At 43.1% G+C, this 19,389-nt stretch overlaps 1 protein-coding gene across 3 annotated transcripts; it reads left to right on the top strand.

The window, feature by feature from the left end:
- The first annotated feature begins 548 nt into the window (after positions 1 to 548).
- On the top strand, positions 549 to 19,318 carry slc25a18 (solute carrier family 25 member 18). Of its 3 annotated transcripts, none has more exons than XM_072662849.1 (10): positions 549 to 627; positions 3,864 to 4,123; positions 4,381 to 4,503; positions 7,241 to 7,296; positions 7,516 to 7,606; positions 7,994 to 8,109; positions 8,695 to 8,881; positions 10,669 to 10,838; positions 12,292 to 12,367; positions 13,154 to 19,318. In XM_072662849.1, the coding sequence occupies exons 2-10, from the start codon at positions 4,104 to 4,106 to the stop codon at positions 13,293 to 13,295; spliced, it is 981 nt and encodes a 326-aa protein (XP_072518950.1). In that variant the 5' UTR covers positions 549 to 627; positions 3,864 to 4,103; the 3' UTR covers positions 13,296 to 19,318. The 3 variants fall into 3 exon arrangements, with proteins under 3 accessions (XP_072518950.1, XP_072518951.1, XP_072518949.1); XM_072662850.1 differs by lacking the exon at positions 549 to 627 and adding an exon at positions 993 to 1,076; XM_072662848.1 differs by lacking the exons at positions 549 to 627; positions 3,864 to 4,123 and having other exon boundaries at positions 4,163 to 4,503.
- Positions 19,319 to 19,389: the final 71 nt, after the last annotated feature.

Raw genomic sequence — 19,389 nt, 5'->3', positions numbered from 1 at the left:
ATACCCCTCTAGCCCACGCCCAGCATTAGGCAGCATGGAGCCAATAGGTTCATGTTCATTAATCTGCTCCATAGAGTCCTATTCTATTGCAAGTGCTTCTCTACAGGGACTAGACAAGCTGTGTGTGTGTGTGTGTGCATTTGCACATATGTGTCAGCCGTAGCTAAATGCATTGATTAGAAGAGGTGTCCACAGACATTTGGACATATACTGTATATGGTGTGTACTTAAGCGTATGTATGAATGTTGTCTTGTGTGTGTGTGTGTGTGTGTGTGTGCATATATGAATGTATCTAATTGTATTGCAGGTTCTTAAGTGATACTCTGCAATTCAGGTTCTCTGCTGATACCTTGCTGCTGTGCGTCCAGGGTGAGGAGCTCTGTGTATGTGTGTGGTGTCGTGTCGCGTTAGTGTAAAGCTGTGTGTTCCTGCCTGTGTCACTGGGAGTCACCAGAAGAGGGAGGGACTTGGTGCCGGGATACAATGCTTGTGTTTGTGTAACAGCCCCTGCGTGGCGGCCGGCCCTCTCAGCTGCCTCTCTTCCAGTTGGTTACGGTTGCTGCACACATTGTCGGAGGGAAGGGAAGTGGACGGCTTGATCTAGTCTGGTGGACGCAGGGACAGAGGTAAGGACACTGCAGTGGTCTTCTGAAACAGACTTGCTGAAACTTGTTGCATTGGTGAGGCAGAATGCTTTGAGAGTAGGAGTGTGGAGGGGTTGGTTGTGGGAAGTTTGAGTGTGGATTGGGTTAAGGGAAAGAGGAGGGGAGGAAGAGAGGGGGGGTAATGTGTGTGATTTGGCTCCAAATGAGTGTGAAAGGAGTGGAGCTGAAAGGAGAGTTACACAGTGAAAGGCATGCTCAGAATGCACCCAGGCTCCACAAAGACAGACAGAGTGGAAGAGAGAGAGAGAGAGTGGAGAGAGAGAGAGAGAGAGAGAGAGAGAGAGAGAGAGAGAGAGAGAGAGAGAGAGAGAGGGAGAGGATGATGATGTGATGTGATTGTGGCAAAGAGAGAGGAAAGAGACGGACAGAGATGAAGATGAAGATGAAGAAGGGTGGTACCCCTGTCTGAAGTGAGTATGCAGATTAGATGACACTGTGATTTGCACTTGCTTTGAGGTAGAAAGGTAGAAAGGGGAGGACGGATGGATGGATTGTAGCTTTCTAGAGGTAAAAATAGACCAAAGCAGGAATGTAGGTGGGGAGATTAAGAGCGAGATTAATTAGTGAGGTTAGAAAGAAGAGAGAAAACCAAAGAAAAGAAGAAATGTGAGACCAGCTGAAAACAACATAAGGTCAGTAATGGCAGGCCTTAAACCAAAACTGTTATTTCACTAAGAGGATTTCATGAAATTATACTGAGCACCAGATATGAAGGGCACGCAGAGTGCTGTTTTCCAATTGCCGTGATTTGTCTGAGGCCTTTGTTGATGGTTCATGTGGAAGCTCAGGAATCAGGAGCTGTAAGCCCCTCGTCTGAAGCTGCCCACTCATGGCTAATTCAGGAGGTCATAACCCCTTTAGCTGAAAGATTAGAGAGACTTTGAGGCGGGGATGTTCTCTGTCGCTGATCAGCGATCAGCTGTGGAAATGTACTCCGCAGAAAGTTCTCATACTGCTGTTATCAAAGGTCGGAGGACTGCACCAGGCATCCCAGAGGCACTTCAGTCCACTGATTTGTCATCATTTGTAATCAGCTTCGGGACTAATTACAAGCTTCCTCCTCCTGCTTCCTGAAATTGTAATCCTGTCTTACGCTCATGTGGGTGTTCCTCCCTCATCCGTTCTCGTATCTGATATTCACGGTCTGAATATACTTCGTCTAAGTATACCAGTCAAATAGAAGTCAGGGTATTGACCTGATATTCCTGCCCAATTTTAGCCAATTAGCCAACCGTCTGGTTAGCACCCTCAGTCATGCTCCCAATACTGGGAAGGTGAGGCCTGACAGGTGAGGCTGCCTCCTTCAACACAAATGCGCAACCAGCCACCATCTCTTTTCCAGCCGCCACTGATGCAATGTCACTGGGCAGTCAACACATTCGGAGAAAGTGCCGGGTACCCAGCTTTGATGCATTATGGCATCAGATGCCCAGCATCACGTTAAAGTGCCTTGAGGAGAGGGAGAGCAAGCCATCTACCCAACACAATTCACATTGTGTCAATCCCAGATCATCAGCAGCCAGCCATCAGCAGTCAGAGCCAGAGAGAGCACAACTGGCCTTGCTCTCTCCGGCTCCGACTGCTGATGGCTGGCTGCTGATGATCTGGGATTGACACAGTGTGAATCCGGCAGTGGTTCTTTGTATCAGGTCAAAATTCCATGATGAATCGACCAACAGACGTGCTTCAAAATGACCTAAATATTTAATCAAATATTTTCACATTGACTTCAATTGAAAGTTAAGAAGGCTTCTCTCTCCTCCTGGTTAGTTGACATTTTGGAGATACAATGTTGTTGTGCGACAGTGAGGATACGCAGACTTCAGTACTTTAACACACTGAAACTAAAACCAGCAAACAGCCTCCGTAGTGTATTTCTCAGTGCTGTATTTGTTGTGGTTACACTCCCATACCACTTTTAGTATCCATAAAGAACCATGTCTGTAATTGAGAAGTGTGAGTATGACTAAACATTTCCTAGTGATCTGAAGAACCATCTTTTGATGTAAAGGTTTGTGACCAATTTAAAAGGTCCTCACACTCACACCACTGGCCAAGATGTGCCATGGGATATGGCCACCTACTCACCATTTCTTCAGAAATCAAGAGTATTAATAAGAGTTGCTGCAGTAACAGCCTTAACACTCCTGGCAAGGCCTTATATTAGATGTTGGAACGTCTGTGTGAGGATTTGATTCCATTCATCCACAAGAGCACGAGATGTAAAATGACTTGTTGTGGATCACAAAAGCTGCTCCAACTTTTCTTACAGCTCCATCACTGCTGGGAGCATATTTACCCCTCTGTCCCACACTGGACGCTGGCCTTTGTCCCATTCTCATGACGGTATCCTCCTGTGGAGATCATACAAGCTGTGCTTGCATGTGAACACCTGTGTCAGAAATGAAAACACCTTAAAGTAGGTGAATCCATTAATAAGAAGTGCCGTCCACAAACCATTGGACGTATACTGTGTTGTAGTCAAACACTTTATCTTCATGATCCAGAGCCTAAAGTAAACTTGTACTCCTTGTAATCGAACTGCACTATCCTAGATGAGGGTGGGTTCCTATTTGAGTAGTGATCTTTTATAGTGGATTTTATATTTGTGTGTCTTGGTGGTCCATAGTGGTTCTGCATCATTCCCTAAAGGGGGTTTCTTCTTTTAGTCTTGGTTCTCTTCAGTGGTTCTTCCACATGTTCTTACATGGTTTCATCTTTTCAATTTTGGTTCTTCCAAAGGGGTTTCTTTCTCATGCTCTTTGGGGGTTTCACCTTTCATGTCTTGGTTCTCCTCAGTGGTTCTTCTTCATGCTCATTGAGAGTTTCCCATTTCGAGCCTTGGTTCTCCTCAGTGGTTCTTCTTCACGCTCATAGAGAGCTTCCCATTTCGAGCCTTGGTTCTCCTCAGTGGTTCTTCTTCATGCTCATAGAGCGTTTCCCATTTTGAGCCTTGGTTCTCCTCAGTGGTTCTTCTTCATGCTCTTGGAGAGTTGCTATTTTTGATTCTTAGTTTTTTCTCAGTGGTTCCATCTCTTGCTTTCAGAGGGTTTCTCTGGCACATTTAGAGACATGTTTATTAGTATGAACAGTCCTTGCCAATCTAAGCTAAGTCTGAAAAACTGAATTAAGTGAAACTGAATGCAAGAAGCAATTCTGGAACCTGCTTTCTATTTCTGATGATGTTCTTTCTTTAGGGAATGAAGAGATGAACAGGATTTCCTGAGGTACTTTCTGACGATCTTGTGGACAGAACCTGGAATCAAGGGATCCAGAAGAAAGAGTGTGTGTGCAATCAGCCCATTAGTGCTGCCTCACGCAGGGGGGCCAGGCAGGCCCTGGCAGGTTGGGGTGCACAGCTACAGTTCAAGTTACAGTGTAAAGCGTGGGTAAGACAGCAAACTTGGAGAAGCAAAGGCTAGGCGGCGCTCTGCAGGATGCCCGAGAAGAAAGTGAGGTAAAGATCTATTGTTCCTTTGTTACATCAGTGTCTTGTCTTTTAACTTGAAGGGACCAAAGCTCTTCTTTTAACTCAAATAGGTCAATTAAACTCAAAAGATCAACAAAGACTGAAACCCAGCCTTTGATCTCCATTGTCCTTAGACATGAGCCTGCATGTTGGTCATCAGTGTGTGTGTGTGTGTCTGTATTTGTGGGCATGGATTTGCGTGTGCCTGTGTGTTTGCATGTGTTTGTGTTTCCTGCCGTTTGCAGCCTCCCTGCTAAGCTGATTAATGGGGGCGTGGCAGGGCTGGTGGGCGTCACCTGCGTGTTCCCAATTGATCTGGCCAAGACCCGCCTCCAGAATCAGCAGGGTGCTCGAGTCTATAGTGGGATGTGAGTATGCCTTTGAGTCTTTTCTCTTTGTCTACGCTCTGCTGTCACTTGATCCGAGTTGCTCAACAGAACCATGGAAAGCTACAGGTGCTGGTTCCACTTGAAACATGAGCTTTATCTACACTACATCTACAAGTACTAGGGCTTATCCTTTAAACCTTGAGGGTCTGTATATAGCCCACAATTGAATTCCTCACTCTTACTGTACCTTTGCATATTCATATACATATTTATAGAAATATATTTATTTATAGAGAATTTATAAAAAATTCTGAATAATAAAATTATATAGAAGAAAATCCCTCTGATTTATCAAAGGTTTTAACCTTCATATGAATTTATTAGATTACCTGCTTACAAATACACTGCCTGAAGGCCTTTAGCTACTTTTAGCTACTTTAAGTTAAACTCACCTACAGCACCTGCACCTACAGTCCCTGTAGAGTCTCTAAAAAGCCCCCCAGCACTGAGCTGTGTTCTCTAGAATAATGTTTGATGCTCCAGCCAATACTTTTAGGATGATTTGGGGAGTTGGGGATAATGAGGTGGGGTGGTAATCATCCAACATCCTGGCCTCACTAATGCTCTTGGCACTGAAGGCAATCAAAAACCAACAGCAGTGCTCCTCCAAAATCTAGTGGAAAGCCTTCTTCCCTGGACAGTTGGAGATAGACTCCAACAAAAGCAGGATACACTCTTTTAAAATCCTTGATTTTAGAAAAACAATGAATGAGCAGGTGTCCCAATACTTTTGTCAATATAGTGTATATTGTTTTAACCGTTATTTATGCAGACCCCAAAGGGTTATCTTAGTGTTTCAACTCACAACGGTCACTGCAGATGTTAAAAGTCCTATGCAGATGTTTTTTCCCTACTGGATACTCTGTACTATATGGAGGTGGGTTCCAATCTCATCAAATGCAAAGATCAGTCCCTAACAAAAGTTCAGTTCTGGAAAACAGACCAACTCCAGCCAGGCTACAGGGTGTTTCCCCAACAACAGAGGCTGGAATGGTCCATGTGGGATACATTAGGCCTTGTTTATGTCCTGGGCAGTGAGCCGCTGTGGTGAGTTTTATTACCATGTGACTGCTATGACTCAGACAGACGATGCAAAACCACCTGAATCTCATGCTTCCAACATCTGCAGCTCGGGGCAAGTGCTAACCACGCTCAGCCACTTTTCTGTGCTTTCACTTGGTCCTTCTGCACAAACTGCATAGTCACCTAAACACTGACACGCTGTGTGGTGGCATTAAAGGAGCGAGCGAGTCGTAGCAAAGTGGTGGTTCTTTGGCGCCCTCCGCCTTCTTTGTTTACTTACATAAGAATCCCAGTGAATACCTTAGAGAGTGGAGAGGAAGCGGCCTTCTGCCATGTTTGAGGCACTCTTTCCAGCAACATGCTGGAGTTCTCAGTGAAAGCGAGTTAAAGGGGATGTTTTTGATGCGATGATTCAAAGGGAGCTTTGAGTCACAGCTCTATTTATAGTCTTTTAGTTCTGTTGTTTCACTCAAATTGAGTCTTTTGGGGCGTTCCAATCTCTTATTACTACATACGAGTTTAGCAGCACTTTAAGAAGAAGTATAAGAATAAAGTATTGAACCTGTGTTGATTGTCCTGGGAGATGTGTGTACATATACTACGTATTTGAGAAAAGTGTCCATACTTGTCTATGGTACAAAAATACTTAATATAATATAACACTGAGGGTAGTCTCGAAAAATTCAGCCATATATCCTGAATACTTATCACTCTTATCAGAATACTTCATTTTATTACCATTTACATTATCTTTAAGCTATATACCACACTGTAAAACAAATTAAAATGATAAAGGAACTGATTACAGAGCGTTTTTTGAGTTAACTCAAACTTACTCGAGTTAACAATCCTCCTAACTCACATCTCAGTTTGGTCAGCAATACTTTCTTAGTTCAAAACCCTTAGTGAATGAGCTGCAGCTGAAATTGATCAGATATTGTGTTAGATGTTTAGTGTGTGGCTCCTCCTCCTCAGTTTGTTTCCTGCTTATTCCCATCTGCAGTTTAGAACACCCCCTATTGCAGTTAGACCGTAGGGCCGGTCAAGAGCTGTGAAATTACATTACATTAAAACATGGTTCTGAGTAAATGTACCTTTCTGTTCTTTCTTGGACACAGAAATGTACATGGCTTCACAGCTCTAGAGTGGACGGAGCAACCTCCATGGTCAGGAGTCTGAGAATAGGAACGCCTTCTCCTATGTGATAGGGGAGAGGACGTGCCAGGGATTTTGGGCCTCATGACAGATATTATACTGGGCCCCACAATTCTAAGGATTTTGTCAAAATACTCAATTAATACATTGTTTCAGGCTCCTGTCAGTCACAGGTCTTTAGAATCATCCACCACCATATGGCACCCTTGGATGGGAGCTCAATATTACACAATATTGAATCAGCTTTAGCTGCAGCTGAAGTACTGTTGTTTTTCAGGCTCAACTCAACATGTATTCTTTGCCAAACTGAGTGAAAACAATGTAAGTTAGGAGAACTTTAGACTACACTAAGGTGAGTTAACTCAAAAAGCACATGGTTGGCCTGTCTTTACATTTTCACAGTGCGTGCAATTGCCAGACGAAAGGCTTGTAGACTGTGGTTTAACCCCTTAAAGCCCCAGTCGCATTACATTCATTTTATTAACGAGCTGCCAGCAATTACATGAATTATTAAACGCTGTTTTTCTTTGTGGTGAAGGCTGGACTGTTTGACTAAGACGGTTAGGGCAGAAGGCTACTTTGGCATGTATCGAGGTAAGTCATTAAACATGTGCTGTCTGTGTCATTTACATATCAATCACATGCTCCAATGTGCCCATGTCACATTAATGTCTTAACCCATTAATATAAAAGCTATAACTGTTAAAAGTGATGAAATTAAGCAATAAATAAAATAGACAATGTGTCAGATTTGAGTTGCTAGACTAAAACGACTACACTGTTTGTTTTATCCTCAACTGCTAACTGTCCCAGGGGCCGCTGTGAACCTCACCCTCGTAACTCCGGAAAAAGCCATCAAACTTGCAGCCAACGACATCTTCAGACAGCAGCTCTCCAGGGATGGGTATGTCCCGTCTCAATGCTGACTGATGCTGGTTGATTAACACATGTCCTGTGTTTGCACCTGAAGAACCCCCTATCTATAATGTCTAATAATATATTCTAATAATGAGGGGCTGCCACTACTCTGGAAGGCTATATAGTGTGGCTTACCCTGTGCTCCAGTCCAAGCTTTGTAAGCTGGGATATGCGTAGAGAATTCTGTAGTACTGTGTGTGTAAAATGACAATAAAGGCACCCAGGCACTATATTCAGGAAGATTTGGTGTGTATTTATATTAAATATGATTTTTATGTGGGTTATTAATTCAATTCAGTAAGTGTGTAATGCATGTGGAGTGGGTGTTGTAGTGTTGGCAGCTCACTTTTAGTTTGTCTTGTCTGGTCTGAAGGAAGCTGCCCCTGTGGGGGGAGATCCTCGCAGGATGTGGGGCAGGAACCTGTCAGGTGGTGGTCACCACCCCTATGGAGATGCTGAAAATACAGCTGCAGGATGCTGGCAGGTTGGGTAAGTTGAGGCCTTATTTAACTCCTTGGGCAAGTCCAGTCTTTGTAATTATCAAGCACTTAATGAGCTGATGCAGTATTCAGGTGCTCGTTGGACGGCTACACGCTATTAAGATTAGTATGAAGTCCTACTTTATTACACATCTGGGAAACACAGTATAATTACACACTCAGTTTATTAGAAACTCCTATTTTATGCCCCCACTGGCCACTTTATGAGCCCCAGACACCTAAAGGTCCACTACACAGGAGTGCAACTGCAAACTGTGCATTTGCATCAGCCCCCTCTACACTATTCACTACTGGTCTGTTGGTGGGGGTTTCTGTGGGTGGGGGACCATTCTCAGCACAGCAGTTACACTGACAAGCGACTGCTGGAATGAGTGCATACGGGACCACTGTGCTGCTGGTGTTTTTAGACTTCAGTCAGTATCATTGCTATGTTGAGAGCGTGTCCACCACTCGAAAACATCCAAATAAAATGAGCTCTGTGGTCAGAAATGGACCACTGATGATGGACCACAAAATGTTATCCTGTATAATGCCAGAGTTTAAATCCCCATGTGTGTGTGTTTATGGCTCACAGCTGCCCAGAGGTCAGTCTCAGCCTCGGCTCCGGCCGCTTCTCCAGCACCCACTCTGGTGGCACCACAGACAGCCCAGCCAAGTCATACTACAGCCCCTCGCGCTTCAGCCACCAGCATCACTCTGAACCTGCTGAGGACACAGGGCCTCAGGGGTCTTTACAAGGGCACTGGGGCCACCCTGCTCAGGTTAGATACAAACACTATACTGTGCCTGAAATGTTTTTAATCCATTGTACATTTTGGTTATTTCATATACAATATACACCAGACATCAAAGTTGTATTTTTCTATTATTTCCAGCATTTAAGCAAACATATGTTATTAAATGATGATTTTATGCATTGAAATGATCTTCACTATATGGACAAAAGTATTTGGACACACCTCTTAATCATTGAATTCAGGTGTTTCATTCACTCCCATTGCCACAAATCTAGCACCTAGACATGCAGTCTGCCTTTCCACACATTAGTGAAAGACTGGGAGGTTCTGAAGAGCTCACTGAACTCCAGGGTGGTTCTGTATGTAATAGAGACACTGCTGCAACAACAACAACAACAACAACAACAACAAAAGTCATCTGGTGAAATTTCCTCCCTCCTAGATTTTCCACCATCAGCTGTGAGTGGTGTTATTATTGAACAGTGGAAGCATTTAGGAGAAACAGCTCACAGAGCTGCAGCAGCTCAGCCACCACGTAAAGTTACAGAGTGGGGTCAGGGCCGAGTGCTGAGCTCAGAGCAGAGTGCAGAAAAGCCCCCGACTGACTCAATAACTGCAGAGCTCCAGACCTGCTGCTGCTGGTAGAGCTTAGAGCACAGGGGGGCCGACTCCATATTAATGCCTATGGGGTTAGAATGGGAGGTCATAAAAGCTCCTGTCGGTGTAATGAGTAGGTGTCCCAATACTTTTGTCCATATCATGTCATATCATTTTATTGTTACTTTCTCAATAATTATGCAATTCTCTATAGTTCAATTTAGCATTCTGAATTTTGTCTTTTTGTCTTTTTGTCTTTTTCCTACTATTTGAAATCTGCGATGGATCATTTTATATCATAAGCTCTCTGGACAAAAAAACTAATTTATGCTGCATGAAAATGATCAGGCTACAAATACCTGCAGTAGCTGAATCTGCAGGTGTGTGGAGCATGGTACGGTCATACGGGTCTACCAGCAGTGGCAGAAATCCCAGCCTACAGGAAATTCTCAGCCCAAATGCAGTCACTCCTTTTAGCCAACCATTAACTGTATCTGCTTTGCGACCCATTTTCCACACATCCAACGAGACGCTTACTGCACTGCACCACCTCTTCTCCATCTATGAATCCTGTCACACAGCCCACACAGTTATTTATAGCCTGATAATCATTGTGCAGCACCATCTGCAGGAGCTTGAAGTTCCTGCCACCTTAAACATGCAAGGTGCTAATTATTTGTCCTGGGAGCTTATATATCTTATTATACATTTAGCATTTGATTATCAATGTATTAGACATGGAAAGTTCAAAATACAATCTTTATACACTTTAAAATGACAGATATAGGCCACAGGCAATTATAGACCACAGCGACCTTCCACACAAATAAACACACCCACACACACACACACACACACACACACACACACACCCACACACACAGGGTAAATAAGTGATGTAACCTTTCCCTGACTTATTGTAACCTGTTGGCTGTCAGCCCTGATCTGTCATTCAGTGCCACTAATTAACACTAGCTTCAGCTTAGTGGTTCTCTAGGGAGAGCTAGGCATCACTAATATGTGAAATATATGAAAATTGTCTTCTAAAGAGTTTCACTTCCTAACAAAAGAGAACGAATTCCCAGAGCTCATTAGTGTTGAATGGCTGTGTGTAATCAGACAGTGTCAGCACAGATCAATCAAACGTCCTGCAGCGATGTCTGACTAACTTTACTATACTCACTATGCCTCCCTACCCCCTCTCTCTCGTTCAGGGACGTCCCGTTCTCCATGATCTACTTCCCACTGTTCGCCAAACTCAACGCCGTGGGCCGGAGAGGAGATCTCCATGGTAACCCCCAGGGCCGTGCTCCCTTCATGCAGTCTTTCATGGCTGGCTGTGCCGCCGGCTCGGTGGCGGCTGTGGCGGTCACTCCACTAGACGGTGAGGTGCCAGGCGAGGGAGGTGTGGAGTCTCTCGCCGTTGCTCTCATTATTTCTCACTTTGTTGTGTGTTTTTTTTCCTTTGACTTGCTCTCTCAGTCACTCAGGCTCCTTTAAAGCAGATCCTAGAGAGAACGCCTCCGAGTTCACAGGCCAACAGGTTCAAGCTGCAACAATCGGCTCTAATCCTCTTTAGAACCCGTGTGCTCACTAGGAAGTGTGGAATAAGATCATTAGCTTGCTGGTGACTACATTTGTGTTCCCAAACAGGATAGAGAGGGAGCTGATTATACTGCTATTATATAATATGATCTCGCCACTGGCACGCAAAAACCTTGTATCTCCATTTTTTTTGCTGTTTTTCACTTTTGTGCGTTATTTGAATCTCTACATTGTGGCAGAATTGATACATTGACCATTAGAAATGCCCCAAAATGACTTAATAAACTAGAATAAAAACATTTTACAATGATTTTCTATTGAAAGTTCCTCCTGTAAATTTGCTGGAGATGCTGAAGCCTTTGTCATGACAGTGACGATATGTGCTGTGCACCATGTTGCCGTTACAATTGAAGGACACGTTTAGTCCCTTATTCAAAGCAGTCAGTAGCTGATTGTTTGGAATACCACATGTTTTGTTTTTTTAAGAAAAGGATGCATTGTTGAGGAATCTGGGCATCTAAGGTTACCTTGATGCGGCCTTCTTTCATGTTAATCTTCTAGTTGTTGCATCACTTCCCAACCCACACTGTATGGTCCAAAGTATGTGGACACCCCTTAAAATTAGTAGGTTGCTTGGTTTCAGATACACCCACTGCTAACAGGTGCCTAAATTCAAGTAGGGTAGACAGCCCTGCTGCAGTCTCCATTCTCAATGGAGTTCACAGAATAGGAGTATTTCCCACACACTACTTCTAACACTACTAGAGGACTGTTAAAACAAGAGGAAATATATGTGCTGTTGTATTTGTCTTTTATTTTAACAAGATCTAACATCATATCTTTTATTTTTCTTATAAAACAAGAAGATATTTTTTATTGTTATGACTAAACAAGGGCATACACTGTCACACATCATATACCTCCCTGTGGCCACATCCCTGACCTGAACCTTCACTCTGCCTCTAGCAGATTTCTGTTGTTATGATACTGTGTCTATGGGATTCCCCACTCTGTTTCCCAAGCTAGCAGCGGTGTTCATCCATTTGTTCTCATTTCTCACACTGTTACTACTAATAATACTACAACTGATATGAAGTTGACACCTCGAGCTGAAATATTTGAAGCTTCTAGGAACCACTATTATTTGTGTATGCTGCAATAAGTACTACAGGCAACAACTGGACAGTGATGTGGATTCAACTCCTTGCATTAATGAACTAAACTGGTGGCAAACAACTGCAATTTCACACTGAGTGAAACCCTAACCCTGGAACACTATGTGTTGCTTTCAGTCATAAAGACCCGACTTCAGACCTTGCAGAAGGGTGAGGGAGAGGATTCATACCGGGGCGTCATCGACTGCACGCGGTAAGAGTGTGAATTAGACATTCGAAGGGCTGAATATTTAACATTATAGTATATAATATGTGATATTAGACAAGAAGTTATATATCTAGTACTATTTCTATACCAGACCTACCCACACAATGTCCTGAGCACACACCGAACACACTGAACGGTGAACTGTCAATTCATACAATCAACCAATACCCTATATATAAAATATTCATCAATATATATATATAGCTCTTGTAGCGCAATGTTTAGCCATGTGTTTCACTTTTTTTTTTACCATATTGTGAATCTGGCAGTTGTTGTTTACATTGTGTCAAAATTCAGAATAAACGGACCAATAGAAATGATCCAAAATTTGACTATGAAAAAATGTCAATCTGACCAACTCGAATTTTACCTTATTTTGCTTGACAATGATGTATGTTTAGTTATTGATTAATTGCTATATAAATAATTACTCAAGATTCAATTAAGCTTAACGACCTGTTAACTCCCCTAGCTATCTGTTAGAGATGCCCTGATTATGACTGTTCACCAATCACTGTCCGTTGGTCTGGCACTGGAGCAGTAACAGTGTGCCTACATCATAACACACCCGCTACAGACTGTAAATCAAATAGACTACCCAGTGTGTTTCCTGACTCTGCATAACTGTTATTTAGAGAATTAGTCACATTTATTTAACTATATTGATACTACATTGATCATTCCTCAGACTATTCCTTTAGCACAAACACACTGCTCTGCTCCTGAAGATGCTGAATGTGTTTTTTGTTGTTGTTGTTCTGGCATCAACAGGCGCATCCTCAGGAGAGAGGGACCGCTGGCCTTTCTTAAAGGGGCAACGTGTCGAGCGCTGGTCATTGCCCCACTCTTTGGGATCGCCCAGGGTGTGTACTTCCTGGGTATCGGGGAAAAGGTCCTGGGGATTCTAGGATAGAGGCGGAGAGGCGGAGACTCATCTTGAAGAACAAACACCCAGTACTGTTTCTACATGGGGGGAGATGAAGAGGGTGGGAGCAAGTGGTTAGAAAGAGGGAGATGTCCACTTACTTAACCAAAGGAGTCAGGGAAGGTGGGGTTGGAAAGAAAGGGATGGTTGCTAATGCTAACACAAGCAGTGGTTGCACACTAATCGCTTCTCTTTAGCGCTCTAAAAGCTGCAAACAGGGATCTCTAGGCAAAACAGGGTCCTGCTCAGTGTCCTCGGTATTCAGAAGTTATCTGGATTACTTGATCAACTTTCTTCAGTGTTAGTACGTCATCGTCTATGCGTATACAAGATACAACGGGCACGATCTGAGGGGAATACATTGATATACACATGCTTCAGAGTAGACCAGTGGAGATAGAGGACTGCAAATGGGGGTTACAGGCCAATCAATAAATCCTCAGTTTTCCAAAGCAGTTTGAATCGATTGGATCGGGCAATTCTAAAATTCTATTTTTTTCAACCTAATCTCAGTCTGCTGCATCTGTGTCATATGTAAGTTACCAACAACAGTATTGTTCATGTATTTTCTCCTGTGGTTAGGAAAGAAAGCATGAATATTTAAACTACATCCCTCCAAAGCATCGCTGTCACTCAAAGACCTTGCGCCTCCATTTCTGTCACTTTCTGACATAAAATGAACCTGACAGTTGTTTTTTTTACATAGTATCAGAATTTCATGATGAATGGACCAATAGAAATGCTCCAAAATGCCTTTTTTTTTAATTGACTGTCATTGAAAGTTAAGAAGGTTTTAAACTGCTCCTGTAAAGCTGCTATTTTGGAAATACAAGTTTTTGCTTTTTTTTTTGAGTGACAGTGAATAAACAGTACTACTTTGCCACAGTATTGGTGGGTGTAGTGTAATGGGCAATGGGCACCAACACTGCCTTCTCCTTGCCAGACTAGGGTTTAATTCCCCAGCTGGGCCCCACACACACACACCCACCACTCTACACCAATAAGAATCCTTGGGCAAGAGTCCCTCCCAACACCTACATTCTCTGTCATTAATGTCCTAAATGTTCTCAGCTATAAACCTATGACCATTATAATTTTAGAATCAGACAGAGAATATCTTACCCCAGCTGTTCTCTACAAGTTGTATCTAACGTCTGAACAGTGAAGCGACATAGTACCAATAAAAAAAAAGATCTGCCTACCTTAGCTTCCTGTAAGGTTGTCTGGTATCCATGGCGACCAGGTGTAAAAACTGCAAAACGTAATACCACACATTTGCTAAACTGAACTATTCTTGTCTGAAAGAATGAAGAGCTGCACATTTGACACCTCTGTTTTTCACATGAACAGGTTTCCTGTTCCTTTCTAAGTGCAGGGAAAAATACAATGGGCTCCATTCATCAATATCTCAGAAAGACACATTTTCCTACATTTGTTCTTGAGAAAAGTCCACACTAAAAGTGTGTCAGATTTATGATAGCACAGACTTTTTCACAGCTCTGCTGTTATAACAGTGAAACCTGTTGCCCTCATAAAGTAAACAAATCCTAGAAAACATTTAGGAAGAAATTCGGGAATAAGGGCCAATAAAACTATAGCTGTGTCCCAATTCAGGCGCTCTACAAAGACATGGCCTTGGAAAGCCACATAGGCTCCACGGCAGATTTCCTGTTGCTAGCTGTTTAAGAGAAAACTGTACCGCCTGCTTCTTGCTCCCTAAAACAAAGGTTACAATGGCTTTTTAACATTTGTATCATGACTCTCAGCCGTCGTTCACTCCTTTGCTGACGGCACCATGTTCTTAAGTCCTCACCGGCAAATAATGAATTTTAAGATATGTTGGTTAGCAGAGGATCCTTCCACTGGATCCCTTGTTACCATGAATAAGAAGGACCTTATGTGAAGGAGCCTTCGAAATGGGACAGCCTAGTCGTGGCGCTGCGATGCAATCGATCTTCAAATGCAGTCTCCAAAATATACAGGGCCTGAATTGGGACACTGCCTACAATTAATCTGGCAACAGTATAATAAAGGTGCTACACAGGGTTCTATGTAATGCCATAGAAGAACCACTTTTGGTTCTATAAGGAATCTTATAGACCTTTTCATTGACTTCTTTCAACCTTTAAAAGGTTCTTCAATCAATCTCTCTTACAGAAGTGGTTCCTCTAGGGCAGCACTCAAAGAACCTACTGTAGCACCTTTACTTTACTCATATATGGTGCAGATATAGCAGATAGAATAAGGTTGAAAAACACTATTAGTATCCCTTCAATGACTGGCACGCTAGACATCCGAAGACCGCAGAAGAGCAATCAGTGCTTTACCCAAGCGAGAGGTAGTCCGTGTGAAGGGCTGTGTACGGTTTGTTCTGTTAATCCGTGTAATCTGTGTGCTTTAATTCTAGTCTCTCTGTGTGCTGTAACACAACGGTCTCCTCAGCCTGAGTGGGGGACTGCTGGGCTGATGCTGAAGCCTTGTCTTAGCATTGTTCTTTATGACAGTGGCTCCTTATTTCAGGCCTAAAGGACCCATGCGCCCAAACAGGCCACATCTACCTATAAACCTAAAGGCTGATAGCTCTTTTACCCCAAATGTAGCCCCAGTTGATGAGACATCGCTTGTGTGAAGTTAAAGGCAAGGATTTGAGGAAATCCAAACCATGGAAGCCTAAACCACACCAGGTTAACATTGAGCAACTGTGTCAAGGTGTGCTAATCTTTAATAGACCTGCCTTGGTGCTTATTGACATGGTATGATTTACTGTTATCTACAGAATGGATAGTATATCAGATAGCTAAAACAGTTGGTTACTCAAGGAGGTGTGCTGATAAACATGCATTAGGTTAGGCCTGCATGTAACCATGCATTCAGTTTATACACACAAAAAAATTAATAAAGGTACTTCACATGTTTCATTGAGCGGAGGACCCCCTGCCCTGTACACTTTAGTGTTTACCCTGCTCCAAACACACTTGATCCAGCCAATTACCTATTTATCAAGCCCTTCTTGAGCTGAAGCCGGAAGTCAACATTGGGAACCAGGACCATAGAGGAAGCATTTTTGGTTCCATAAAGCAGTGGTCCCTAAACATAGTCCTGGACCACCTCCTGCCCTGCACATTTTAGTGTTTGCCCTGCTCCAAACACACTTGATCCAGCTAATCAGCTAATTTACAGGCCCTCCTAAGACCAAATGTAGTGTAGGAAACCACTGAAATGTCCAGGGCTGGGGGGTTCTCCGGGACCAGGCTTGGGAACCACTGCAGTGGTCTTCAACCCCTCCCCTGCACACTTTAGTGTTTGCCCTGCTTCAAACACACCTGATCCAGCCAATTACCTATTTATCAAGCCCGGTTGAGCTTGAGCTGGAGCAGAAGTCAACATTGGGAACCAGGGCCATAGAAGAACCACTTTTGATTCCATGAAGCATGAAGTCCCTAAACGTAGTCGTGGAGGACCTCCTGCCCTGCACATTTTAGTGTTTGCTCTGTTCCAAACACACTTGATCCAGCTAATCGGCTAATTTACAGGCCCTTCTTTTTACAGCTAATCGGCTAATTTACAGGGTTCTCCAAGACCAGGGTTGGGAACCACTGCCATGTTAGTAATAGAGATTTGTGAGAGTGAAGAACCTTTATACTGGTAAAGAACTTTAAACATCACCAGTAGAAACCTGTTTCTTCATCAAACCAAAAGTGACCCTTCTAGCATTGCTTAAAGAACCATTGGAAGCACCTTTATTGTTGAGAGTACAGTGCTAATTGGTGGAGAACTTGCTACAACTAAGCTCAGAGCTTTGACATTGACTGACTACATTAGAGATAATAGGAAACTTGTGATAATTAGATTTTTGATGGAGATTCGCTGCAGGAGCTCTTCAGAAGCAGGCTTTATTGCTGTCCATATCTGAATAAACCTGCCAAGAACTTACACAAGAAATGTAGCAGATGTGTTAAATCAAGTATTACGTATTCCAGCCAGGGGTCCTCCAGGCCTTCATACGGGACAGGAACACATACGCTGTGTATGCGCAACAGCTGGATCATTGTTTCATTGGGCTTAATGTTTTTTTTATTAACAATCTTTTGTGCACATAATAAAAATAACGCTATAAAGCCTTATCTTAACCGCACCCTTAAAGGGTGCAGAAGAGTCACTTTGAAAGCAGCACAAGATCAGTGGCTGTTACAGAAAGATAACATTACAGAGACCGTATTTAAAACGCTCAACTGTTTTCTGACTGTAAAAATCGAACACAGTGTTCTGCATGTGCTTCGGACACAAAGGCAAGACTCTCTTACTTCACGGTCTCAACAGTAGAGGTTCTGATAACCTCCCTGGTCAAAAATTAGTGACCTTGCTTGTTTAAGGTGGTAGTAACTTCAGGCCCCTGCAGACGACGCTGCACGAGGATGATTGAGCTTTAGTGATTAATTCATGTTAATGATTGGCTAAAAGGAAGCAGACGGTCATACGGGTCTACCAGCAGTGGCAGAAATCCCAGACTACAGACAAAGCTCCTCAGTGAGCAAAGGCTCTGTCTGTTGATGGTATGCAGACTGCCCTGGTACGCAGAAAGTCCTTTTAGAAATAGGTGGTGAAGAACCTTCAGACGACTTCTAGAAGCAGCTCTTATCTGGAAGAGAAGCGAATTTCACTCACTTTCAGAGTGGTGAAACATGCCGGCGGATCCGTTTTGTCTTTTTCAGCCATAATTCTGAGGAGAACTTCCTGTAGGCTGGGATTTCTGCCACTGCTGGTAGACCCGTATGACCGTACCATGCTCCACACACCTATGGTCTTTAGCCACGCCCAACTGCAGTCACTCCTTTTAGCCAGTCATTGTATCTGTATCTGCTTTGTGACCCATTTTCCACACATCCAACGAGACCCTCACTGCACAGTACCACCTCTTCTCAATCTATGAACCCCACCCCACAGGTATTTATAGCCCGCTCGTCCTCATGCAGCGCCACCTACAGGGGCCTGAAGTTAACATAAGGTGGCTTATTTTTTGCTGGGGGTGCTTACATTATTATTAAAATTATTATTATTATGCTACGTAAGTAGATAGCTGAGGTGCAGCTCGAGCCATTGCAATGTGTTTGAGTATGTGCCTCTGAAACAATGACCACACTCTTGATTGCGTCATCTAGTCACAGTATAAATGCACCTCAAGGAAAAGGAGACATGGGGAAAGCTCAGTATGGTAACAGTTTATCATAATCCTTATTGATTTCTTTTTTGTATGTAGATTCTTTCAAAGTATTATCATAGTTACTCCAGTTAAACACACAGTACACTATCTGTCCAAATGTTTATGGACACCCCTTCTAATAGTCCCTGTAGAGAAGTGCTGCCAATAGAATAGGACTCTCTGGATCAGATCAACATGAGCCTACTGGCACCATGCTGCCTAATGCTAGGCCTGGGCTAGATAGAGGGGTATAAAGCCCCCTAGCATTGAGCTGTGGAGCAGTGGAAGAACTGTGTTCTCTGGAATGATGGTTGGTGCTCCATCCGATACTTTTGGGATGAGGTTGGTTGGTGATCATGATGACCTCAATAATGCAAGTTGCTGAATGCAATCAAATCCTCACAGCAATGCTCTACAATCTAAAAAAGCCTTTCTTGGACAGTAGAGACAGTTTCTCCAACAAAAGCAGGGCAATCTATTCTGAATACCCTTGATTTCAGAAGAAACAATGGATGAACAGGTGTCCCAATATTTTGAAGTACCACCTTTAGAAGGGAACGAGCGCCCCCTTGTGGGCTAGGTTTCATACCTAGATTTATAGTGGATGAAAACAGTGTGAATAAAGGTTTTCCATTGAAAATGACTGTATTGTAGATCAGGTTTGATCTTGTTATATGCAATTCATATAGAGTATGATGTCATTGTGGAAATTCACTACTATCAGTCTGCAAACTGAAGTACAGTATTAGGGGCAACGTCAATGTTCCCAGTATTTCATGCAATAAATTGTCATTTACTAATTTGATACACATATGGTTGTATTTGTGGTTTAATTCTGTTCTTTTTAACCTGGTTTGAAGGACAGTGAAGATAAAGTCCTCA

This window comes from Salminus brasiliensis, chromosome 19 (assembly GCF_030463535.1).
Source record: "Salminus brasiliensis chromosome 19, fSalBra1.hap2, whole genome shotgun sequence".
Lineage (NCBI taxonomy): Eukaryota > Metazoa > Chordata > Actinopteri > Characiformes > Bryconidae > Salminus > Salminus brasiliensis.
Note: the sequence above shows the minus strand (reverse complement) of the source record. Positions and strands in the feature narration are given on the sequence as shown.